This window comes from Mesitornis unicolor, unplaced genomic scaffold, assembly GCF_000695765.1.
Source record: "Mesitornis unicolor isolate BGI_N332 unplaced genomic scaffold, ASM69576v1 scaffold7531, whole genome shotgun sequence".
Classification (NCBI taxonomy): Eukaryota; Metazoa; Chordata; class Aves; order Mesitornithiformes; family Mesitornithidae; genus Mesitornis; species Mesitornis unicolor.
The window spans coordinates 5,933-33,598 of record NW_010164409.1 but is presented as its reverse complement, the minus strand read 5'-3'; the positions used below and the strand labels follow the sequence as shown (position 1 = coordinate 33,598).

At 38.0% G+C, this 27,666-nt stretch overlaps 1 protein-coding gene across 1 annotated transcript in view; it reads left to right on the top strand.

Moving 5' to 3' along the window:
• Window positions 1–13,565, top strand: part of LOC104548317 (DNA excision repair protein ERCC-6-like 2) — a 54,297-nt gene extending 40,732 nt beyond the window's left edge. Inside the window, exons 18-19 of the mRNA XM_010194306.1 lie at window positions 10,593–10,780; window positions 12,593–13,565. Of these exons, the coding sequence (XP_010192608.1) occupies window positions 10,593–10,780; window positions 12,593–13,565 (1,161 nt within the window). The remainder of the gene's footprint in view (window positions 1–10,592; window positions 10,781–12,592) is intronic.
• The last annotated feature ends 14,101 nt before the right edge of the window (window positions 13,566–27,666 follow it).

Genomic DNA, 27,666 nt, shown 5'->3' with positions numbered 1-27,666 from the left:
TCCCTAATTTGACTTCAAAAGGTCCGTGTTAAATCTGGACCGTTGACACTAATGTAATTCACAGTCAAATCTCTTTTAACCTTTAAGACTGTAGGTTTCAATCAAACTTTTTTTTTTTTAATCCAGTAATAAGTAGTCAGTCTGTCCTTAATGTTGCCTGTGCTAGTATTCATCTAGCTCAGCTACCCTTTCTCCAAAGTAATAGAATGTATTTTATCTTGCTATTGTTCTGTACCTTTGAAGGCTTAAGGAGACAAGATCCTGGGTTTTTTAATGAGAAATAGGTCTTGCTACTCTTTGTTCTGTGTTGCTTGCTTTGTACTCTGGGTTCCATTAACAGTCCTGGTACTTGGCTTCAAGACTGCAGCAGAGCTTTAGGCTCTTCTTTTTCCAGAAGTGATAGGGAGCACACTCATACTCTCTTTTTTGATTTGTTTTGTTTTGTTTTAAAAGGATTTGTGCAAATAGTGGAGATCTGCTTATGCAGTTATGATCAGGGAGGTACTTAAAAGACTAACTTTTTAAAATATATATATAGGCATGGTATTTATATACTTGATATCCCTTAAATGTAGAATACTTAGAATTACAGTCAAAATACTTTAACTTACAACTAGCCATTCCTGAATTGTAGGTGTCTCTCTTCGCAATCTAAGATCTCTGTCTATTTGTAATCTTCCATAGCAAGTCCTAAGTGTTAAGGCAGAAGTTATGGTCAGATCTGTGATGCCATGATGCAGGGAAAATCACACCAGACTTCTGTATTCTAAGCATCTGAGGGTAGAAAATGCACATCATTTAGTATGGCAGATATCCACTCCAGTAGAAATTAGCGAGAGCTGGTCTTTGTTGGTTCCTTATGCATATGGCCACAAAATACATTTGATGCTATTTCACAGAAGATTATTTGCAAGAAGGGTTTTCTGGTCTTTTATGTGTAAGTGTGAGTGAGGAAGAATATATTAAAAAGTATTCTACTGGTATAAATAACTTGTTTTTTCCTGCATTATTTTGTTGGTTTTAGCCTAGTTTAATGACACTGAGTTGTCTGTGTTCTGCATTTTAGTTTAAATTCAAGTCGTCTGTTTACATGTGTGTGCATATAAACTTGGTTAAAAAATAATTGTTTTTTCATGAGTGGAAGATTATTATCTTTATTACCCCATCACTACCTGTTAAAAAGATAGCTAAAAACCAAAATTAAGAACCATCTTGTGAAACTGCAGAAAGAATAATATTGAAAACAGTCTTCTAAAAGAAAACACTTGAAATGAATCTGTAAACTGGACATGGTGGATTTATAAGGCCAGATGATAATTTTCAGAGCAAACTTGTGGTTATTTCAAGGGGAAGAAAAAGTCTTGAGTCATTCATGTGATGTTTTCTCAAAATTATTCTGACATTATTAATTTTGGGGAAAAAAATGAAAGTGTTAACAACTTCTCTAAGACCTTAATAAACTACTAAGTATTTCTAGAGGTTTTGATTTTTTTAATCCTTTTTTTTTCTGGTGAGTTCCAGGTTCCAAAGCAGCTTGGCTGATTTTCAGTGCAGAAGCTTGTTACTTACTTTAGGTTTTGGGTAACTTGCACTGATATCTGTGAAGCTTTTTCTTAGCTACTATAAAAAATAGAAGCCTTCCAGAGGCAAGATTAAATATCTTCATTAATTTTTCTAGTCTATTCTGAATTAAATGACTGCATTCCTTAATTAATTTCCTAGCTAATTTCTGTGTTAATTGGCAAAAACAACCTATTTGAAATGTTTTACACAAGTACAGAAGTCTAGAATAGGCTTTCTCTAGTTCCTGTAAAGCTGAAAATGTGTAGTATTTCTTCAGTAGGAATCTTGGTGGGGAGTTGGAACATAGAGAAGATTTTGGAGGCAGCTTGGAGGCTCCACAAAAATGGGAACAGGACATACTAAATAATTTGAAAAACTGATGTCTCACATTAGAGCTAATTTGCACTTTTTAGTATGTGGAAAAGTATTAGTCACAAGAACTTGTACTGTACCTGTTGAATATGTGGAGTATTTTTTTTTTTTTAGTCAACTACATGTTTTCAACTGAAGTTTACTGAGGTTTTACTGAAAAGAAATGTACAAAGACAGCCATTCAATTGAAGATTAATCGCTATGGCAACAGAAATGTGGTGACTGAAAAACGGGAGGATGTATTCTCCCCTCAGCTTCCTGCCAGCTGTCATATTCAACCTCTGAGGCATGAATTCAGGCCAAAATATAGACTGTGACTAGCTCTAAGAAACTATATCTGTATTTTTGTAAATTTGTATGAGAATCACACTATAAAAGAAGACTTAATCTTCTGAATTGGATGACAGACATTTGGCACTCTTGACAGTGTTTGACAGAGAAATAACGGGATGCTTTGTAGTAAAACCTGGATTAATGGTAAACCCCTCTTTATGTTATTGCAATGTGGTGTAAATGAGAGAACTAAGCATGCTGTCAGCCTAGGAAAAAAACGTGCCCTTTGTATCTCCAGTGCAGATTTAAGTGCTGCTGAGAATACTGTAAGTACAAAAGTTGTGTCATTAGGAACTCCTCTTTATCTTATTTGTATTACATTGACATTTTGTAGATTATTTAAACAAAGACTTTCTATCAGTTATAGTAACTCTGATTGCAGCGTGTTTGCACAGCTTTCAGATTCAACAAGGTTAGATAGTTGTTTACAAAGAGTAAGTATGCTTTTGGGAGATAACATTCCATTATCCTTGCTTTTCTAGGATGAGGAATGCTATTCAGCTTTAAAATAATTGTTCCCAAATGATTGGCCTGTAATGCTGCTTTATGAAGTTTACTGTTTCAGTTTACAGTGGAATTAACCATTTCAGTAAGGCTTTCAGTTGTTTTTTTTAAATGTGGTGAGTTCATATGTGGCATTCTGCGAAGCATGTAGTTACATTTTCATTATGGCCTCTGTGCATGGCTTTTGGTTTTGCTACTGATGATGGGGGAGTGAGGAGGTGAAAAAAGATGGGTGCAGGTCCACAGGCTTCTGCTAATTACCTTAGCTTTGAATTCTGAGACAGGCTCCTCTCATTCTCAATATAACTATGTTAATTCATCATCAGGTTTTTGGTGCAAGAAAGTGATATGGTATGTAGGAATTATTTTTTTAAAGAGTCAACAAATTAAATAAAACTACTTCCAATTAGAAATTCTTGCTCTGTTACATGTTTGGAGGAGAAACAGACTCAGAAGGAGATGTGAAATAGAGACCACAATCTGTCCTCAATTGACTTAGTAGGCTGTTCTCTACTACCAAGCAAAAGATTAGAGTTTGTGGAACATAGTTGGTCTCAGATTATACAAGCAGAACAGCTAGATGCGACAACCAGGGAAAAACAACCGTGTGTTACTCTGATAAAATGTCTTTATTTTTATCAGCAGGTATAGCTATCTTGGTGTTTGCAGAACATTTTGGAGAAGTAATTTGGACCCAGAATAAATCTAACAGTTTTCTTAGCTTGAAGACTATTTCAGCTATTGGTCTGCTGTGATACTATCAAATATCGGATACCTTTGTAGTCACAGACAACATCCTGAGTAGCTTTATTTAGTTCAGAAAGTTTGAGTATAAATGTCATTGTCCTAGAATATTCTAAAATTTTAAGGTAGATTAGTTTTATTTTCTAAGACAATTCAAGTACTGACTTATGAGCTGTACAATTACCTCTAATTCCCATTCTACAGTCCTGTTTTGTTAGAACAGTGCACAAATTCAGTATAAGTGAGACTGCTTTTCACATAAGAAAGTTAAATTCAGAGGGAAAACTCATGTCCACATCAGAAATAATTCTAAAATATGAGATGCAGGCTTATTTCAAACTGGCATTTGCAACTCGCCAAAACCCTCTGAAGTACATAGTTTATTCAGTAGTGGGTCCTCTAGTAGAGGATAGTAGAAAAGCACTTCTGATTTATTTGAGAATCAGGTGAAAGTAGAGACAGTTTCACTATTTGATAACTGTTTTTATTATATGGACCATGTGGATCTCATTTTTAGAGAAACCACATGGTTTTATGTGGACACTATTATACTTTGTCTTCTTGGACATGCAGAATAAATTGGGAAGAAATTCTTGTTTGACAGGTGTGTGTGTTTAGAAGAGAGAAGGAAACAAGACCAAGAATGAACAGTTGTGTAGCAAACATTTTAGGGTATTTATGTATGTCCTGACAAGTAGAGAAAACATAGACAACATTAAAACAATATCTAGGAATAGCATATATTCAAGAAAATCATACAGAAAGGTCATGTATATGACCATGTATATGTATATAGAAAGGTCACTCATACATATTATGGGAAAAACACAAGGGGGAAAAAAAACCACTCAACCAAACAAGGAAAAGTATACGGGGCGGGGGGGGTGGGGAGGAGAATAGCTTAAATAATGTAGAATGGTATTTTGGGTAGAAGAATTCGCTGGAATGCATTAAATGTCACCTGATTGAATTAATATCAATCATCCAAGACCCACTGCAACTTGCAGTATATCTTGAAAGTCGTATGTTTTCTCAGGTTTTGGGGTAGTGGGAAAATATAAAGTAGAATATAGCATAAGGATTTGTTATTTGTTTGCAAACTGTTTTAAGAGGACAGTCATACGGAACTGCCTGTTTCTTGCTTTTGTATGACTTAGGTGACTACAAGGCAGTGAGAAGACCTTTCTTGTTTGTTTCAGAAATGAAAACAAACAATGAAACTGTGCAACAGAAAGTATCCTGGATATCTGGCAGCAGTGGTTTCATGCACACCTGAAGAGAAAAAAAAAGCCTGTTAACACTGTTTCAGCTGTGACAGAAAGGGAAAGTCAGAGCGTGTTATTGCTGAGTGGAAGCCAGTATCTGGCAAGTTACTTGCTATAGTGATACTTTGTGTTGTCAGGCAGTAAAAGAGAGCAAGGTGCTCAGACACTGTACAACTATGGCTAAGGAGTAATTACGCAAACATGTTTTCAACTTCACATTCAGGCTTTTGAAGGAAGTTCATTATCCTCTAAGCCTAGTGACTTGAGGAATTGCCACAAATGTGAGGTAGATTAAAAGGCAAGTATCCCTGAATCTGTTTCTCTTTTTTTCTCTACTCATCTTACTCCTAGCCTCTGCTTACTTACTCTCCCATACATTTTCGTCTTGCTGTACTTAAAAAAGATGAAAATTGTTCTCTTTTGCTTTGCTTGAAGGGGGCTAAAGAGAGGAAGAAAGAAGTGATAGGCTTAAGGTGGCCAGTTATCTTAGTCATGTCTGAGGATTCTTATACGTGGTTTAGCATTCGTTGCTCCAGAGTATAGAGCTACCTCTTTATGCCTATTGTAGGAAGAACAGATACTGAACTTTTGTACTGTCAAAGACAGACAAAAACTGGTTTTGGAAGGTGTATACTATTTTTAAAACTTTTGTAACTATGCAGCGGGAGACAGATTTTCACATGGAGCTAACGTATCCAAGAGCTGCAGATTCAACATTGAATCTCTAAGTAGAAGTGACTGTGGCACTTAAATTTTTGATTGATGCTCAGCTGCATGTCTTCATTCTTCTTGAAGAGTCTTACCCTTAAATACGAACTGGTGTGGGACTCTAAATGGGCGGATGCAACCATTTTTGCTGGAGTTATGATTACAGCCTTTATGTAATATGTAACTCAAAGAAATGGAAACTCACTGGTATATACCTTGATATATACTCTCAAGCATAAGAGACATACAGAACAAGACAAGAAGGAATGGAGTAAAAGATCTTCTGTGGTAGGAAAATATAAGATGGTTATGTTGAAAACCCCACGGACTAAATGAAACATGAAATGTGAAAATAAATGCTTTCTTTGGAGTACTTTTTCATGAGTCTTAGGAGTCCCTGGTTTTTCTGAACACTTTAAAAACTATTTTCTGCGCAACTACATAGTAATCCCTCTTCTTTCCCATTGCAGTATATGGAAAGCCTCTTCAGAGTAGGGGAGGTAAATGAAGTGGGGACAGGGTAAGAAAACACGTGGAAGACAGGAAGGAATGGCTGCACTTCTACATGTTATTTTACCTAGTTTGCAGTAGTACTTTGCAATTTCATTTTATTGTACTTTCATTAACTTTATTTATTTCCTTTTACTGGCATATTTTCTGTAGTGTAACCTTTTATCATCTAATTTTATGAATCCAAAACATGTTGCCTTCTACTAAACAACTTGGAACTGTGGCCTTTTTCTTATACATATAAAGTCTGAGAAAATAGTTTTTCTTTTGAACAAAGTTGAGTAAAGTCATAGAAATACTAATTCAGTAATCCAATAGAATTTTTTAATCTTTGATGTTGAAGGAATTATTTTGCTGCATCTTCCCTGCCTCACCCGCGCCCCCCAAAGTACTGATTTGAGAAAAGAGAAAACATGAAGAATTGAGAAATGTATAATGAAGTTACGTAAGGTGTTAGAAGCACTTATTTTATCAGATGACCAATACGTATGTAGTCAAGTTTAAGTGAAATTTTCCCACTATAAACAGAGGAAATTTCATAACATGTACAGCAAGCTCATATTGTTTTTAATGTAGTTAAACATTTAGTAAAGGCTAACTGTCTTCATGATATGCTGTCAATCTTTTTGTAAAAATTCTTTTAAAATGCATGTAGTAGATACTGTATGCTATACTAAGTATTTCTTTAGCTTTGTGTCATATCTGTTTCAGAAGACTAATCAGAAGACATGCTGTGCCATACAGGAAGAATATCTTTTAGCACATAGTATGTATGTATATGTGTGATAGTCTAGTGTTTGGCAAGAATGGTTTTGGATTTCTATACTGTGATTTTAGTTGTTATTCAGTATAACTTGCCCATAATCACGTATTTGAAACGTTTTAAGCATTTTTACATTTTAGTGTGAGAAGAAAAACATGCTATTACTTATTTAGGTGTCAATTGGTATCTTAATTCCAGGAGAAAAAATCTCCTGGCACTTTTTACGCCATTTGAGCTTTTGACCGTTTTTCTTTTCACTTTGCTAAATTGCTAACATTTTTCAATAATTAGGTGGCTAAACTGCCTAAAAGCAAAAAAAGTACCATAAAGCAAAGCCAGACTTGCTTTTTGGAAAAACAGTATTATTTTTTTTAATTTAAAAAAATGCTTTTTCTTCTTTATTTTGCTTGCTTTCTTTCTGTTGAGTCACTGTTTCTTTATAGTGTTGAGATGTGCTCATGGACTGATCACTATCATCTTTCCAGTTTTCCAGTAGTGATTGGAAAATGCTTTAGTCAGATCTTATATCACCAAAATGCTCTTTCAAGTTTAGCAACAATTGTATTTACATAAGTATATTAACTAGTTAATACACAGTACTTTTAAGTTAAACAAAAATAATGTTCATCTCCAAATACACAGAATACTTGTGTTGATGTATTTTTGTTTCTTTTATTATTCCATTATTTTGGTCATAATATTTATTAATTCATAAAGGGTGTGACATTCAATAATATAAATAGTTTAAATGCACTAGTATCAGTAGTGTAAGAATAAGAGTCGGAAGTACAGCTGAATTAATAGCTGAATACTAGATGAATTAAAATGTATTCTTTTCAATCTTGCTTCTTATGCATATGTTGTACATGATAATTCAGGTGAACAAGACCAGTGCTATAAAGTCAACATGGGATTTCATATAGGAGTAAATGATGAGGACATGTGCACAATGGTTTGGTAGAGAAAATGATTGAGGAACAGAAAACAGAAAGGTGCTGAAAGGAGATCATCATCATGAAAGAGATATCAATCAGTGAGTTAGAAGGAAAAACATTGAAAGAAAATCGGAAAGAAACTGACCATGAAAGGGAAGAATTAAGGAGTATAATACATGAAGTCAAATTCAAAAGAAGGCAAGGTAGTGTGAGATGTTGATTGACGTTTTCACTTTTTTTTAATGGTAATGCTAGTAGAAATATGCAGGGAATATTTTGATCTATGTGTGTAAAGCTTACCTCTACCTAGAGCCTCACCCATGTATCGCTTAGAGTAACACACTTCAGATTTGACCTTTAGCAAACATGAAGGCATGTTAAGAAAAACTGAAATAAGTGTTTTAGTTTTACTGACAAAATGTGTATCATTTTTTAAAAAGAAATTACTGGTTTGGGGAGCTGGAGGCTGGATTTAAGTTGGCAAACTTTAAAAAACATTTACAAATTGAACAGAGCCTGTTGTTGTATTTCAGCCTAACTGGATGCCACCTAAACCACTGACTCTCTTTCCAGAGAGCTGAGATAAGTTTTTCAGGAGTAACTTGCAGTGGCCATGGGCTTTCACTGGCATTATCTTCTACAGCTCTTGGGGTAACTTGTTTACAGTAGCTTTTTCTACCTTAAGATAAAAACTGAGCAGCTAACTTAGGTAGAAGAAGAGCAACTCTTTGTATGTGGTGGTATTTTGCTGTTACTCTTTTGGGTTTGGCAGTGTGGGTCAATGTACTTAAAGGTTTTGTACTTTCAGAACTACATATGCCATTTGTGAATTTATTTGCAATTAGCAGTACCTTTTACAGTAATTCTGGTTCTCTGCAAAGACAAGCAATTTTACGACTTTCAGTGTGTTTACATTTGACTTTTTTCCAAAAGAGATTTTTAATCTTCTGTGTTTGAACAGATGTGTAAACCAAAGCGTTGCTGCTTCATACACTGTGGTCTTCTTTAATAAGAGGTAGATGGATGCACATTTATGGGGGTTTAAAATACTTTTGAGACAGGCATTGACATGGATAGGCTTGCATTCTGTGCAAGTTACACTTGCTTGAATTAAATTATACAATCCTGATTTCCTGACAGTGTGACAAATACACTAGGTCTTATCATAGTGAGGTCTGAATACTATGAATATTTTTCATGCAGAAATTCCATTAAAAATAAATATATTTTAAAACTAGCATTGCTTGCTTCTCTTAAAATATCTTTTCCAAGTAAAGTTCTGTATTCTCCATGCATATCTTAAAAAAATAGTAAACATCTTAAATGTATACAGATTTAGCAAGATAACTGTAGAATATTTATGCTGTAGATAATATCTGCTAATTCGGTCTTAATTTTGTTACTTTCAGCATAACATTATTGGGAGAATAGGGGTTTTATCTTAATTGGGGCCTTGATTTCGCTTTTGTGTAGTATAAGTACTAATAGTGCAGTGAAATTTTAATCTTCGGGGTTGTGCATTTAGCTTAAAGGGTGAAAATTTATGCCTGTAGGTCCCTTAATAGTAACATCTTTCTCTGTATGCTAGTTTGAGGTTACTTACCAAAGCAATGGATTGAGAACAGATGCACGATCCTAAATGACATTGTGAACAGCCCATGGAAACGGAAATAAGGGAAGTGATACTAGATCAACTAGTAACACCTTGGGAAGAAACACTGTTGATCCAAAACCAAGTTTTGAACTGCAGATTACAAGATGTGAACATGGTTTGTGTTTTCATCTCTAAAGCAGTGTTAGTAGGAGGGCTGAGGCATCACTAAGCCATTTTCTTTCCCCTAATCTCATTTGGGGGGAAAAAAGGTGGTTGTGTTGCTTTTCTGTTTGTTTCTGTTTTCCTCCATTCAAACACATTATTTAATTTTCATATATCCCTTGGCTTGCCTTTTGGCAAAGGGGAAATTTTAACAAGAATTTGTTAGAATTTCTGAAAAATAACTAAAATGTAAATAGGATTACATTTTTGTGCAAGACATTGTCAGTGCATGATTAGTTATTCTGTAGCACAATCTTGAATTTGATTAAAACATTAGCTTTGTATGACTATTACATTTAAAACTCCATTTAAAAAGCATCATGTGACTGTTAGTGTTTGAATTTTACCAGTATTATAATGAAAGCGTAGTGTGTAAATTTATTTTTTTTTCCGTTCCATTACACCTGAGTGTAGTGGTACCTCTTCAGAAAGTATCTTTACAATTCTGAATAATGTGTGCATGCGCGCATTAGAGATTGTGATACTGACAAAAATGTTTTTACCTTATCTTTGGTACCTTTGAATAGTGTTGTGGTTATTTATAGTTTTTCTTTGAGTGTTAAATTGCTGAAGTATCTAAGAGTTCTGAATATATATTGTGCAAAAATTGTGTAACATACATTAAGAAGTAGGAAGCAGTGAATCCAAATAATCCATCAATCTTGATTAATAAATCCAGGAAGCTGCTATGTATCTATTAAGACTGTAAGCTATTGACACAGGAATTTTCTATTTTATAGTAAGACTTGCAAGTTGTAATTGAGATTTGGGTCCTGTGGCACAGGATTGAGTATTTGTATAACACTGTTTTTGCCTCAGAGAACTTAGAAGTCTTTCATTTAGCCTCACAATTAACATGTTTGGGAAAATATGCCAAGAGAGAACCAACTCTTAGAGATCCGAGACTTGCCTTCAGTGTCTCTGGAAGTTTGTGTATGAGCAGGGAGTCTACACTGCAGCTCTGAATCCCAGTCTTATCATTGAGTGCTAGCTAAGAGTGACAGCATTGGCCGCAATGGAACTCACTGCTATGTCAGACACACAGCTGATTTGATGATTTCCATGTCTCATTCTACTAGGAAAATGAAGAAAATTCAGAAGATGACACAGCAGAGAAGAACTTTAATAAGGGGGTGCAAGAAATGTTGGAGAACAGCAATCAGCATCACCTGTATGTTATGCATCCTGTAACCCAGAAAAATAAAGAAGTACACAAAGTAGGTTCAACCACGTTCTTGGTTGGAAAGACACCCAAAGAAATCCGCAGGTGAGACTGTTTCAGCAAGATAGAAGTAAAACTCTAAGGTAGAAACAAACTTTCCACTAAGCAGTCTTTGTTTCAACCATACTCAGGAAATACTGATTATTTTCTATGGCAAAAGCAGAACTAATGGGAAACTTCTACTTACACTATAAAAGGAGTACCATAATTGATTAGTAAAATGAATTGATCCCACAAATCACTTTAATGTGTTGATTTGATGTGTTGTATATTACATAACTGTGCAGATGTCATCACCACCAGTGTTCATGGTATGTGCGTTACACAGTACTACAAACCAATGTTTAAGCTCTATAGAAGCAAGAAATTTTACAGTGTGAGCTTCTGTCTACCTACTGGTTTTGCCAAGTTCTCATCACTTTCATTGAAAGACTATTAGAAATTTGGACTTTGTGGGTTTTTTTAGCATAGGGCTCAATATTTTTTAATATTTCTTTTAATGTTATGTTTTGAAGGATAATTTTTCTATCTCCTTGTTTTCCCTGTTTTCCCCAAACTGTTGCTGTTATAAATACTTAAATTTCATTGGTATATAGATAGAAGTTCAGTAACAGTAGCCAGATAGTATGTAGAAATAGAAAGCAGAAAACTGTAGCTAACTAGGCAAACCTATTGAGCTATTTTCAATTTGGCCCTGAGAATTAAATTACTATATGAGAATTGGTATCTAGGTAATAATACCTGTAAGTGTTCCCAATCTGTTATATTGTCAAGCTGGACTCAGCTATCCCGGCTGTTATTGTTGAAGTGCCAGACTTGCTTACTGTTAAATATTTAGAATTTTCAGTATCTGTAAGAGACAAGTAGAGGAGAACCCTTCATGCTCAAAATACTCAAAATTATAATCATAGTTAACAGTAATTTGTTGAGGTAAAATTTTCGAAGGCAGTGAAGTGACTAAGGATGTTATTCTAAGATCCTAAAACTGTATCTGGCAAAAAAACTTGAGCACATTGACTCTTAAACGTTAAGCAGGTCATCTGTTAGCACCTGGCTCACAGGCTGTGTAGTATGTCTGGATCCACTGCACGGTGAATGAGAATGATCAGTGTCTTAGTTTGTGTTGTACTTGTAAGGCAGAGTGGGAAGCTGTCTGCAGTCACTACACACAAAGGGTGTAGTTGGAACTGGCCAGTCAGGTGGTATTTGAGGCCAAACAGGGTTAAATCTCACTGCCTATTGGAGCACTCATGCAGGAAAGGCAACATGTGTCATATCCTTTCTCTTACAAAGGAGCATAAACCCACCTCTCCAGCCTTCCAGTTAGGTTACCTGACCTCAGACTATTGCTTACGCAGGGTGATCTTAGAGCTTGGCCTCTTAGCAGAAACAAATACTACATAGCTCACTGGATAGGATGGAGGGGACAGTCCCTGTTTTCTGTAAATATGTTTATCCAGTTCTTGTTTAGCAAGTCCTTTAAAAGGAGTTTGAGCAACTACTGTTTTTTTTTCCCTCCAAAAAACATTCTTCCATCTGCATCCTTTTGGTAGCTGAGTAGCTACTGAGATCTGGTCCTTTGGTATGATGCACTGCAAGTCTGTAAGTCTTTGGATCATAAGCTGAGGAGATAACACTGGAGTTTGGGACTCAGAAGTCACTTCAGTTCTTCTAAGGTCATTATTCTTTCTTCTCTTTGCTAATAAAAATAAACAATGGTCCAAATAAAGAAGTTACTTTTAATGGTTACTTTCTGGGATATGTGTGGTGGGTGAATTGAATGAGTTGCTTGAAAGCTGCTTTTGTTTCTAGTTAAAGGTGTAAAAATAATGTGTTTTTTCTTCTTCATAATTATAGGAGACAATTTGAGGAAATGGTATCCCACTTTAATATGAGATCAGTGGAAGAACTTGCGGAATATATTGCAAAAGCTACATCGGAAACAAGGCAGAAGATGTTGAAGGAATTCTACATTGCCAAGCATCCAGAGATGGAGTCTTTCTTCCCAGTTGAAATACCAGCACAGGCTTCGTATGGCTGTGAGGAAAGGGAATTGGGTGCAACACACTCCAGTAAAAGAAAAATCACAGTTAATTTTGGAGGATCTAAGTCTAGATCTTCTTTAGGTAAAGGACTGAGCGGAACTACAGAAGCACGGAGCCAGCAGAGCCATAAAGAAGCAGCAGAGCAGCTTCACAGTGGCTCCTACTTGCAAGATGTGTTTGTTGATGCAAAATATAAACAATCACCCACTGTTGCTACTCAACATATCGAAAGGAGAAACAATCAGACATTCAAGGATTTTATGGCATCAGGCTCATTAAGCAGTAAGTCAGAAATAATTGAGGTGCTGCCTGTAAAAAGTTGTGAAGGACAGCAGGACTCAGAAGGAACACAGCTGCCAAGAAAAAGATCCCAGTCTCAGTTGGAAAATAGAGAGAGAAAAGCCCAGACTTGTAAGAAAAAGTCTTTTGTGGACTTACTTGGAGATACCTCTATTCTCAATGACCTCTTCGTAAATGATGGAAATGGGCCTACAGAATCACCAAGGAGATTCCCTTCAGGGCAAGTAGAAAAATCAAAGGAGAGACCAAAAGATTTCTGGGACATCCTGAATGAGCAGAGTGAGGAGAGCCTTAGAAAGCTCACGGACATTGCAGTCATAGAGAAGCTATGTGACAAACCACCTCCTTCCCCCCCAGTGACAAAAGACAGAGAAGTGTGTGAAAGTTCTCTTTGGAAAAAAAATGAAAATTTTCTATGGAAAAAATACAGTCCAGATGATTCAAGTGAACCGTCCACTGCTACATCTTGTAATGTAGTAAAATGAGAGTTTTCTACATGAGTTGCGCTATAATTATTTTAGTTGAACATTAAAAATGTCCACAACTTCAGCAGTGTGCAGCAAAACATGATACCTCCATGAAATTAAAGGCAAAGTGATTAATTCATATTTATGATGATACAGATTTATTTTTTGCAAATGTGAATATATAGGTAATGACTTCTGTGATGCTTAATAGTACATATGTACTATATATGGTAAGTTATTATATAATAATTTTAAATTAAACCTTTTAAAATTTTTGAAGTTCTGAGTGTACTTTGTTGTCTTGAATTCTGATTATATACCTAGAGTTAGTAGCAGTACTAAGTATTTTTTTCTCCTTTACTTACATTTGGACACCATCACTCATCTTCGCAGAATCTAATGGTAGTAACAGGATTTGACAATGATATTCCACATTTTTTGAGCTATTAGAGACTTCTAGAGAGGGATGTTGTTTTTATGTCTAATAGCCTTTGATGTTTATGTTGTTTGTTGTTTTTTTTTTCTTCTGTAATTTTACTCAGTCTCTCTTTGAAGCTGTGGACTTTATTAATTGTCTTCAGTATCCTGTGGCAGTGAGTTTCTCAGTTTGGTTAATGTGAAATATCACCAATTTATGTTTGCACTTTTTGAGTGCAAGATGTACAGCACATTAAATGATGCCAGGTGTCAAACTGCACTTTTATCTACCATTTTTATTTTTTTATAGTCTCTTACGTCTTTGTGCGATGATGTGGTCTGGACAACATATAGGTGTTACTCACTTTGCTATGCAAGGAAAGATGAGAGGAATTACCTTTTAAAATAAAAATACTGTTTCCTAGTGAATTTCAGGAAAATTCTGATGCCATTCAGTAATTCAAACTCACTGTTGTCTCCATTTATTTCATACATTTGAGCATCCAATAGGAAAAAAACCAAATTATTTATACTGGGAAAATTGTTACTTCTTGCTCAGCTTAAGAAGTAAAACAAGCTTCATTTTGTGAGCATTGTGTTCTGAAAAAAATTATACTTAGAAACTATTGCATTTGCATGTGCAAATTGTTTCAGTGTCTCACCACCCTCATCATAAAAAATTTTCTTCCTCATGTTCAATCTAAATCTACCCTCTTTCAGTTTAAACCATTACCCCTTGTCCTGGCCCTGGTACAAGCCCTGGTAAAAGGTCTTTCTGTCTTTTATATAACCGCCCTTAAAGCATTGAAAGACCACAATGAAGTCTTCCTGCAGTCTTCTCCAGGCTCCACAACCCCAATTCTCCCAGTCCAGCCCTCTGACCTTTTTCATGGCCCTTCTCTGGACCTGCTCTAACAGGTCCATGTCTTTCTTCTACTGGGGACCCCAGATGTGGATGGAGTATTCCAGGTGAGGTCTCATGAGAGTGGAGCTGACAATTGCCACCTGTAGTGATTAGTGACAATTACTAAGGTTCAGTCAATCACCAAGTTTCAGGTCAGACCATTCTCTCAAGCCACGCTATTATCTCATCTGTACAGATGGCCAAAACTTCAAGCAATAAATGTCTCAAGTACATTGGGTGTGTGCACCATGCATCCCTTCACCACTGAAAGCAGAAAGAGCCTGCATTCCTGATCCTACCTGACTCTAACTCCACTATCCTTTAAGCCTGTTCATACAGTGGTCTGTGCTTGAGGAAAGCACTGGTGCCAGTTCCCGCTTTATGCCACCTCTGCTACCTAGGCAGATTTCTGTCTGCAGTGCCGAGTGCTGTGTGTTCCTTTGGTCTGACAGCTGCTAGGTGCCTGCTATGGCTGCTGTGTTTCAGCCAAAGCAGATGTATTTACATGCGTCTTCCACATTTGACTTTATCCTCAACTCTGGAGTTGGAATGGGCCTGGTTATGATCATAGCACTTTTCCCAGCATCAAATCTGTGTGCTATTGCTTTCCACTCACAGCTTTCAGGCAAATAATTTCTATCTTGGGCTTTTTAAACATTAGTTTTGCTCAGCAGTTCACTAGTGCTGGGTAGACTTGCAATCCTAAGCTTTCAGGATAAAGGTGTGTAAAACTAGGATCAGGCTGAACCATAACTCCTCTCTCTAATGCATGTATCAAATGCCTGTGTTATCAAATAGAATGATTGATAATAATGTTGGGTTTTACCCAGTTATGAATATAGAGTCATGGAATCAGAGAATGTATTAGGTTGGAAGGGAACTTTAACGATCATCTGGTCCAACCCTGCTGCAATGAGCAGGGACACTGTTACTGGATCAGGCTGCTCAGAGCCCCATCAAGCCTGACCTTGAATATCTCCAGGGATGGGGCCTCCACCACCTCTCTGGGCAACCTGTTCCAGTGATCTACCACCCTCATATTGAAGAACCTTTTCCTAATATCCAACCTAAATCTACCCTTTTCTAGTTTAAAAACATTACGCCTTGTCCTATCACTACATGCCCTAGTGAACGGCTCTTCTCCAGATTTCCAATAGGCGCCTTTCAGGTATTGGAGGGTTGCTATAGAGTCTCCCCAGAGCCTTCTCTTCTCCAGGCTGAACAACCCCAACGCTCTCCACCTGTCTTTGTAGGAGAAGTGCTCCAGTTTTTTATCATCTTTGTGGCCCTCCTCTGGAACCATTCCAGCACTTCAGTGTCCTTTTTGTGTTGGGGTCTCCAAAGCTGGACACAGTACTCCAAGTGAGGTCTCACCAGAGCAGAGTAGAGGGGCAGAATCATCTCCCTCAATATGCTGGCCACACTTCTTTTGATGCAGCCCAGGATGTGGTTGGCCTTCTGGGCTGCAGATGCACATTGGTGACTCATATCCAGCCCCTCATCGACACACTATATACACACACTCTGCACCCCATTCAACTGTTTTTATAACAAAACTTATTCTTCCCCCTAAGATGGTAAGGAATATTTTTTATGCAAAAGACAGATAAATCTTTACATCTCTGAGAACATAATAAATACTTTCCAAGATGTACTTAGGGGACAAAAAAAAAAAAAGCGGCTGGATCTTGTTTTTATTCCAGTATTTAATATACTACCAGGGTTACAGAAAGGAGGGGTTCACCTTGTCAGTTGCTGAGAATGTGCAATACAGTATGTATGAAGTAAGGAGTTTCTGATAAGTTACCATCTTATTCCTGAAATTCTGGGTGTAATGAAATTACCAAATGAAAACTGTTCTTCACAGATTAGAGGGGTAGTTGTAAGATAAGCAATGTCATACCTCATTTACCAAATAGTCTGTCATGTTTCTCAATGCTACAGGATCATGTGAAGGAGCACATTATCATAACACATAACCAAAAGAAGCCAGGGCTTCATGTTGCTCTGGAAACCTTAACCCTAATCTCTTATTTTTGTAAGCTTTGAAATCTCAAATGTAATGCTGTATTAGTATAGAGTTTTACATTGAGTATACTGTATAAATTGTTTTATGTGAAGGGTAAATGTTCCAAAATTTTAAAACCTTGGACACTGAAGCTGCACAGTGGCAGTCTATGAATGGTGGTAGTTTTTGTGGTCTAGATGGGTACCCATTGGAAAATAAGCTTAAATTTGATCTGGAGCAGCTTCTACTTTAGGTTATGGAAAGCTTCTGTAGGCTTTGCTCTGTCTCTGCATTAACCATTATGCACTTATTGTAAGTGGAAGCCATCAAACCTAACTGGGAAATCTGACTTAAGTACCTGAAGGAGCTCTGTATTTAACATACATGATAAAGTAGTAAAAACTTTGTTTTTTGCAAGCTGCTAACGTAAGAAAGAGAGATTTGTTCTCTGCTTTTCTCACCCTGAATCTGTGCTGTTACCAGTTTATTGTACCAAATGGTATGTAAGGTACAAACTGAAATATAGGATAATCAGTTGGAGTAGCTTTTAAAAAGAAGTCTTAACTAAGAAAATAAAAGAAGGAGCTGTGAACTGTCAGTTATTGGTACATTTATGCTATGTACAACTGAAGGAAGTCAACTTAAGACAGGGAATATCTACACCCGTCTTGCTGATGTTGATAAATAGAGCATAAATTAAGGCGTTTTCTTGGTGGCATCAGTATTGATTTTCTTTACATATTTGCATTCCTCTGCTTTGAGAGGCAAACTGCTGCTTAGCTAACAAAGAGATTTGATGGAATAAAGAAGATGGTCATCAAATATGTAAGAAGGCTGCTACATATAGAAAAGGAATAGTCCCCCACAGCTAAAAGAGAAGCTGTAAGTGGCTTAAATGGCACCAAAGATAATTGAAGTTGGGTAACAGGGAAACTCTGTAAGGGTAAGTGTTGTGTAATAGGTTGTGAAGTTGGATGTCGTCATGGACAGGAGACACAAATAGCTGTTAGATGAACAACTGACTTGTTTTTTAGGCTGGAAATAGAGACTGGTAACTTCTCAATCTGAGGGCCAGAAGGTGAAATAACCTTGTTGATTTCAGCTGATACTAGGGCACTAGAGAGAGGCTTTACCTGAGCACCACTACTTTGTCAGCTATGATCTGAATCAGTAGATACTGAGGAAGGCAAAAGCTGATAAATTCCAGGTTTCTCAGGAGAACCTCAGAGCAGTGGAACTGTATGGGTAAAAGTCTGAACTGCAGGGCTGATTCCCAGGTAGGAAGCAGTCATCATTTTCCTGAAGTAATCAGGAAATTATATTTCTCATCCCTAAGGTGATGATATGCATAAATCAAAACCTTCACAGAATTACATGTTTTATTCATGTGTGTGCCAAGTACTGATTCATCTGCGGAAACACATTTGTTATCTGCAATTGTACTGAGCTACAGGAAGATGTCTTGGAATTAAAATCTATGTCATTCTGTAGCTTCCTGTGCAAATTTAGCGTATTTTACTAGGGAATATCACCTAAGGCATAAATACTGCCATTCAGTGCCATTGGGATTTCTGTGTAAAATATTTTTGTCATGAAGAAGATGTCTGTATGATTTAAATAATTTGATCAAATTCAAAACAGGAGAATTTGGCCTATATTTGAAGGCATATCCTTCAAATACTAAAAACAAAGAGTTATATTTTGTGACTATCTGTGATTATCGCTTTGTTTGGCTTTAAAAATGAAGGAGGCTTTGGGAGATGCTGTGTTTAGGATTATGGTAGAGTGAAGTTCATCCAGCTCCCATGTGCAGGTTCTTGCATGGCTGCAGGGAAACTGTAATGGTCTTCCAGTGTAAGGAAATAGCTTCATGGTAGTTATCACCTGATCTCAATATAAACCAGCCAGGAGGAGAAGGGTGTCTTTTTTATGATGGTTTTCAGCTGGAAATGGCTTGCTAGGATTTTACTGTTCCTTATTGCAGCTTCCTTGTTCTTTTAGTCAGTGAGGTTCCTATGGGTTTGGCTCTGGGTCCCTGACTGATAGGGGATACCAATAGTTCCCATTACCTTCAATAGAAATTATTTGACTGGAAAAAAAATAGATTGCTGGTGAAATAGTAAGAAATCTGGCCCTGGCTATGCTAACAAATGCAGCTCTGTCAGCAACCTGTTTACAAAACTGTCACCAGAGCTAGTTAAAAAACACTGTGTGTGTCCTGGGTCTGATTTGCAATGTAGTTCGGACCTTAAGCATGATTTGCAAACCGAAGCTCTGCTTATAACTACATGTGGGACTAGCCATGTGGTACACAGATTTCGTATTTGGTCTGAGGGAGGAAGAATTAATAATTCCAGATAATTAATATGTTTGAGAAAGTCAGGGTGTGCATACAAACATTCTGTGAACACAGTGAGGCAGTTTGAAAGGATATATTTGCTCAGCTTTAACAGGTCATGACTTCAAGCACTGAAAGGCAGACTGACGCCAGTGCCATGGCTTCAGCACAAAAGAGTGAAAGCAGCATTAACAGGAGGGAAGGGAAATTAGTAACAGCACAATCAGAGTATCACTGGATACCTTAAAGTTGATAGTACATTTACTAGGTACGAAAAAGATGGTTTGAGTTACTTGCTTAGGAATCTTAACAGCAGAAGGGAAGGATTCTGTTCTTCCAATGAAGCATTTAACTGCCTTTGCTGTTATGTATTTCTCTGGTCTTGCAGTGCCCTGCATATTTTATTCACTATATACCTTCCAGCTTATGCAACAAATGAGGTAATATTCTTACGATAACTCTATCTCCTTGCATTTGCATGGTCCACAGTTCAGTACATCTTGACTTTGTGCATCCCATAGAAAAAGAGTGGTGCCTGTCTAAGCAGCCTTGATGCCAGAATTCACTTTCCTGATTAAGGCACATGAAAAGTAGATGACTGGCTTAATGTAACTCAGCAAATTCCATTTCTGCTATCTAAACTGAACATCTAGTTGTGCAGATGAGAGCGACAGGCAATGATTCAGAGCATTTAAGAAGTATGCCTCTTTTCCTGTAGATCACATGCCGATCATAGGAGGGTCCCTGTGATGCTAAATGAGTCTGTATCTCATGTGTCATTTTGCCAGTTACTATGAAACAGAAGGAAAGCACACCTAAACAAGATGATTGGACGGCTTCAGAGTTGTTTACTTAACATCCTAACCTCTGCTTTGTTGGCATCCAAAAAGCTGAATTTCCTTTTTCAAAGACTAAGTGAAGATTCTGCTCTGAAGTGAAAGAAGTAGTTAAATGTAGGTATGTTGTATGTGCATGATAGTTTAGGACAGATTATCTCAGTTGTTCTGTGAGTTTGCTTGAACTGAGAGGATGGAATCAAGTGGTCAGAACCTGACTTGGTGTCTGTGTGTCTGTGTGCAGTATGACTGAATTGAGTTTGCACACATAACTTACACGATCTGGAGCATGAGCAGGTCTTCTTGTGCTAAAGCACTGTTTTCTGAAAATGCACACATGCAGCAGTTACATTAGAATTTGCACCAGTCTGTGGTAGCACGTTCCATTGGCTGAACACTGGTTGTATATTTGGTATCAGCATTCACAGTCCCTAACTTTGCACCTGTTAAAGACAATGGCAAAGCACTGGGGATAGCTCGGATGCAAAACAAGTAACAGCTCTACTCGGAATGAATCTGTGTTTTACTTCAACAGAACTGTTTATACTAAAGGGATTTTCTTCTATGGTTTGATATTAAGTTGTTTCCATCGAGTGAACAGTGATGTAAACATGATCTCCTGTATCACCCTGAAAATCATTCTATGCCAATTACTTTAGAAACAAATACCAGATGTCTATTTATATTGTCTGAGGTAAATGCTCACAACTGTCAGCAGGACTGCTTCTCTGTGATTTGGGCTGTGATGGAAGTTCCAACACAGTTTCTAGTTGTTCTGGTTTATAATTCAATGGCAACGGAAACAAATTCATACTGTGGGCTAATTGGGAATGTAATTTAAGTACCTCTGAGAAAGCAGTTTTCTTAAAACTTCTCTTTTGTGCTTTGGTCTCATCACCTCCATGGTAGATTCAGATGTGAACTTGGCTTGGTTCTGCTATGGACAGATACTGTCCTAGCATAGCTGGAGTAATTCAAGCTCCTCTTGCCTCTCCCTCTGCCCCCCCACCATTTTGTAATTGCCGTTTTATATATATTGCTGGATTACAATATGCTACTTCTAATTTAAGAGTCTTACACTTGGAGGGAATATAAAGAAATACCTTCTCTTTAATCAGATGTTAAAAGTTCCGTTCTGCTTCTGACATGTCACTCTATGCAGTATTTGACAAAACCAGAATCTAAGTTACTTTGTGATGAATGTTACTACTGTACATTACATGCTCTAATCATTAGAGGTAGATAATAAGAGTATATATATATATATATATATACACACACACCTCCATATACTATATGTGTATACACTTGCATCCATAGGAAATACTGGAATTCACTGACATTCATCTCTCTGATTCTTCGTAAGCTGCACACTTGAACAAGGAAGAAGAAAATAAATAGGAAAATGCACCTGGTATTTCTCTTGAAACATTTCTGGATAGGTATGAAGGAATTATCTTCATAAATTCCACTTCACTGAAAGAGGCAGAAGCAGTAGAAGGGCACTTACAGGGAGAAGTTGGACTTCCTTACGTAATTAAGAGGTTAAAATCCTCAGTAACCATGAGGAAAGCTCTTTAAACTGTTTTTTTAATCTTTTCCTTTACTCTTTGGCTCAGGCACTCTACATATTAACATTTGTGAATACCAGTAGAAGAAGGAATATCCCAGTTAGTGACTGAAAAAGCCAAAGACATGGAGTCTGTTTGCACCTGGAAACCCCAATGTCCAGAATGTCAAAGTGTTCTGCCACCCTTACCCCAGGGAAGGGAAAGGTTTAGGCCTTTTTGCAGTGCTGCAGTTTTTTCTCTGCATAGAAATACAACCAGTATTTAGACTGTGGTGGTAGGCTCAGCCTGCTTAGAGTTTTTCATTACATACATGAGGTCTTAGCCTCTACCACAAGAAGAAACACCTGTCTCCTGGTAGTTTTGAGGATGTTGCTTCTGAAAAAGAAATCATGGTAAAGAAAATAATCTTACAAAGTTTAAGGGAGTTTAAAAAAAACAGAATGAGACATTTTTATTTTACTTTCCTCACCAAGGAAATCCCAGGAGTCATCTTAATAGAAGACTTTGTGTTTAAGACTCAGAGTGGACAATAAAACCCTCTGTAATTGAGTTACTGTAGTTCAAGCATGTCACCAGTTTATCTTTTGTTGTTTCGTTCCTTCAGAGGTGAGAAGTGGGTGTTCAGAACCTCTGGGAAGCTGCAGTGAGCCTGTTCCTCCTGGTGGCAGAGAACTTCCATTTTTAGCCTTGCAGGATTACAGGGTAGCAGACATGAAGTCCGTGATATGTGTCTGATGTTACCTTTTGTTTTTGTTCAGGCAGGGAACTGGAAATTAACTAGAAAAGATTGTATCTACCCAGTAGCTTGGTTTGGATGAGTTGAGATAGTAGCCTTCTTCACAGCCATAGAGGCTGCAGCTGATCTGGGATGCAGCTTGGAATTTCTTCATTCTTTGCTTTGTGCTGGGAGAGTCATAGGAAAAACCTGCAAATCTGAAAGGGAAAGAAATAAAAGGATCTTTCCAGAAATGCGGTGCCCTCTGCACAGAAGGAATGTGATGTCCTTGTGAAAAAAGTTAGTATTGGTGAGCATACAGTTGAAGACTATACCATAGTGCATTTACATCACTTTGCATGAGCTATTTTAATGCTGGCATTTTCTAACTTTGGAGTGTTTTTATAACATTAATATTTCTTGTGGAGTTTTGACAATGTACTTTTTGCAAACTTTCAGATAAAACTAAGAAGAAAAAAGAAGTTATTGATTTCCACACAGATCATCGTCAGCATTTAGAATCACAATTTCTGTTACTTGACTGATTGGAGTGGCGAATAGCAGGAAGCAGTAGGTTACAGTCTCTTCTGTAGCCAGTTAGGGGAAGAAGGGATGTAGCTGCTAGTAGATGCCACTGAAGCTGAGAACAAAAGGAAGCTGCCATTTGTGAATATTCTGCTGTCTGGGGACAGTGTTTATGTATTTAACACAATGGATCATTATGCTCTGGCTATGTTTCATCTGTCTCTTGGAGTCTGCTCTGCTTTTTCATTTCTTTCTTGTTACCCCAAGCTCTTCAGCCCTTTTCCAAGCTAATAAGCTTCCTCAAGAGTACTGCATGGGCACCATCAGAGGGTATTGATGCTAGAAGGCAGTTGGTTCTGGTGCCACAGCAGGTCCTGGGGGCCTGGACCAGAAGTTGCATGAAAAGTCCCAAAGTGCCCATAGATCCTTTTGTAATTGGGAGGATGTGCAGTTCATCTGCGGGAAGGATGTGTGCACAGTCTGGTCTAGTGATGGACGTGGAGGAGGTGTGTGAGGTCAAGGTCATTTTGTGTTTCAGTGGAGTGTTCAGAAAATAATGGTGCTGCTCTCTAAGAGACTTACATGGGGAAATAAATCCGGTCTTGTGAGTCCGGCACTGAATATGCGACACACTCAAGTTGGGGAACAAATAGTAATCATTCATTTACAGCAACATTTATGGGTTCTTTTGGATTGCTGGTGAGAAATTGAAAAGCTACAGGTACACTAAAGGTTGTACACACACAAACACCACCACCACCACCAACTTGCCCACTGTAAGCTCAGCTGCCTGGCAAATAAACAAGCCTGTCAAACAGTAATACAATGGAACAGAACCAAGAATACACTCAGGGAAGTCTAGAAATGCACCTGAGGAGAAATATCAAATACACTCAGAGAGTATGAACCTGAGGAGGAAATACATCACTCAGCATTAGCTAAGGTAAATAATCGTATCCACAAGGTGTCCCGAGTGGGGGCGATGGAGAGGGAGCAAATTCATCAATCCGTCCAGTCATCGGTATGGTTCCAAGTTCATCCTATCCCGCCAGGTAGAGGCTCCCACGTAAGTTACCTTGGCCAGCATTCCAACCTAGAGGGAAGGTTCTTATCACTCCATGGCTGGAGAAGTAACTCCCCCTTTCTAGCATGAATCCTAGGGTTTTTATACCCTGATAGACTTGACAGCAGGCAGGAGTGTGCCTGAGTGAATTAGACCACCTAGGGTGTTTGTCTTTAGCAGTGTTTCCCCTTATCTTTAGTTGTTCGTTGATGTTGTTCCCTTCTGTATGCTCTGTCTCTTGCATATCTTTGTATTGTCATGGTCCCTTGGAGCCAGACAGAAATCCTCCAGCTTACCTTTGTTTTACTTTTAGGCAATTCAATAGTGGTTTGATTGGGAGTCAGGGCGTATTATTTGTTGGGGGATTTCAAGGCTCAGCTCAGGTTTCGGTTCTTTGAATTATGCAGCACTGCCCTGTTTAGTTTTGTGCTTACCAGACAACTCAGGGCTGAGCTACCTACACAGCTCCCCGTGGGTCATCTCTGCAGAAACAGGGCCTCAAGGCAATCTAAGGCTGAGTTGCTCCTGCAATTCCACCATGAGTCACCTGGTGCACTGGATGTTACCAAAACCTGTTTAAACTATGAGCCAGATCGATCCTTACAAGCATGGATAAGACAGGTTTTAGAACTTTATTACTTGCCCAAAATTTGGCAGGTTTTCAGGCATGGCTCTGATACTCTGATCCTTTACACCTTTTCCTACCACCAGTATCTCTCCCAGAGCACGCAGACAAAACAGATTGTCAGTGAAATGGCTGTAAGAAAAAGATGGGGGAAAGGGACTTTGCTCCCCTTTAATTCATATCCAAAACAGCTGCATTATTTTAGTTGAAACTTACCAGAAAAATTCAGCCTGATGCAGACACTCAGCATGGAATATTTCAGCTTGAGCGCTTAAGAGTTTGGCAAAGTTATAAACAACTGAAAGCAGGGTTGTATAATGGAAAGTGTTAAGCAGGCTTAACTATTGGTGGAAGTAACAGCAGTGTGTATAATAAAAGTACAGATGTACATTTGTGTGCATAAGCAGATAGAGAGCATCCAGGATGATAGAGCAGATACCGGTGGTTCAGTTGCATGCTGGTATTACCGATCAAGTACAAAGCAGTGAATGAGGTACAGAAGTCCATCTGTGGGCATCCTTGCTTGTTAATTTTAAGCTCTGCAGGGGTGGTTTGGCAGAGGTGCTACAGTTGTAAAGCAGGAGAACCCCTTACCTGTTGAACACAATGAAGTTACTTCATTTAGACCAGCATAAAGGAAATATTTAAGGAGAGCTGAAAAGGGGTTTGACCAACGTCTTAGTCTTTAAGTGCACTTGCTTGCTGTAAGGCAGTGGAGAATTAAGCTCAGGAGGTGATATTGAAGCAATGGAGTAACAGCTGTGGAAAAGTTTGCCCTTTGTCTATTCTGTGTGTAGTCTGTTCTCATCAGCCATGCATCGTAGTTCCTATGCTTGGGAGAGGAAAGGATGTGAGGTTTTTATATGCAGTAAACGTATCTGTCTGTTTTACTTCACTGGCTTATAATGGAAAATAATATTTGAAACACTCGGTGATTTTAGCTTGACTAAACAAGGAGTGACAGAACCAACATTATTCTTTAGCAAAATTGTGGGAAGGACTTTTCCTCATCTCCCTGTGCAGTAAAAATAGCTTTACTATGTTTGCATCAGCAGTTTCTCCTCTTGAAAGCTGTGTTTAGATGGCATACGCTTTTTGCTATTTCTCTTTGGCATGGTATGCACATATTGTAGTAATCCATTTTTTCATCAGCTTGTTGCTAATAATGAGCCACCTAAGCTCTGAAAACCTCCCTCTGCTCTTAGCTGTAGAAGAATGCTTAAAGGATTTAGGGATGTCAGTCATCATCTTGTTTTCTAGCAGGAGTGTGTGTATGTGTGCACGGGGACGAGGGGAAGAGAGCCCAAGCCAGAGTTCAGAAATTACACTGTGTGTGTGGTCTGAGGTTATTTCTCATTTCATGAAATGCACGCTTCATTCCTGGCTCAGGCAAAACTTGCATGTCACTGAATAAGTCCCTTATCCCATTTCCAAAACACTGAAGAGATTTGAAAGGGCTCTGTGGGTGGACTGCTACTATCAGCAAAAGAAAATAAGCTAACCTATTTAGCTAAGCATTTTTTAATGCTTAAAGAGAATTACCTTCAGCAACACTTGAACAGTTGTGGCCAGCCAAGGGAAGGGAAGGGGGAAAAAAAGCAGAAGTTTAAGCAGTCACACCTTAATTAACATTAAAGGCTGGATTATAGCTCTTGATGTGTGAAGGTGCTCTCTGATCAGTCCAGGGAGAACATTGGGGGAATGATTAAATGAACTGACTGTGCTGCTAGGAGTCCCCTGTGGTGGACTGTTTATTCAGCATTTCACCTTTCTTTAATCAAGTGTGGTGCAAACTCATTATAGTCATCCCCAAAAAGATGAATCCAAAGACTCCTTGTATCCTTTTGGCATCCAACATCAGTAAATGGTTCTACCCTGGAAAACTGTCAATGTCCAGCAGCAAAGCATTATTGTAGCAAATGCTAGCTCTGTGCTAAATCTCAGCATCCAAAAGAAATTAAGGGTTATTATACAGCAGAAAAAAAGCCAAAACAAAACAAAAATAACAACCAACCAACCAACCAACCAAAACCCAAAAATCCCTGAATGCAGTTGGGATGCTAGTGTTCTAAACCAGCAACTGTGGGTGAAACCCAAATGACCAGTAGCGTTACAAAATGTTACGATTGGAAATTATTTGGGCAGAACAAGGTTGAGTACTCCAAAATCTGTTTTCAGCCCAGTATTCAGTGATCAGAATATCACTGATCATGATAGATTTACACCAGATTAGCAATGTAGCCAACACCCCAACTGTCCAACCCATCTATTTACAGGTTTAACTTTGTTACTGCTCTGGGCTAAATCACAATGGAAGAGTCTCCTTCAAAGTGAATCTCGGATAGAAATACTGGGGCCTGAGAGATCAGGATCTGTGAAAGCTGTTGTGGTGTGGGGCCGGCCCAGCCACTAAATCCTGGACAGATGCTCTCTATTAACCCCTCTCCCCTGCCCAGAAGGGAAGAGAAAAAAGAATAAGGGAGAGAGACTTTATGGGTTGGAAAATAAAACTAACAGGTTTAATAAAACAGTAATACTAATACTACAGGATAATAATGTAAATAGGAAAATAATGAAATCTATACAAGGATGTACAATAATATATATACAAAATCTATATAAAATCCTCCCCCGCCCTCCCCAGTGACGTATACATCATCGGAGGCTCTGCAGAGCAGAGCACTGGAAAACTCCCAGACCGGACTCAGCAGCAGGTGGGAGTAGGATGCAGAACACACAAATCAGGATCAGAGGCAGCAGGTTCTGCTCAGACTTCAGCCATTGCAGAATCGAGACAGACAGAAGGGCCTGAGATGGAAGGGTTCCAAGATGGAAGAAGGGGTCGAGACCTTTGTGATCCCTCGGCTTTATACTGAGTATGACGTATGTGGTATGGAATACCTCGTTGGTCAGTTTTGAGTCCACTTCCCCCGCAGTAGGCGCAGACACAGCACCCATGGTGAGACAACTGACCTTGAACTTTATCAGTACACACTGTCTGGGAAAAAACATGCTGCTAGTTTTCAGCAAGTTCAGCCACTTAAAAGAGACTGAGCTGAAAAGTAAAATCACTAAATAGAAAATTAGTTCTATTTAGCTCAAACCAGGACAAAAGCT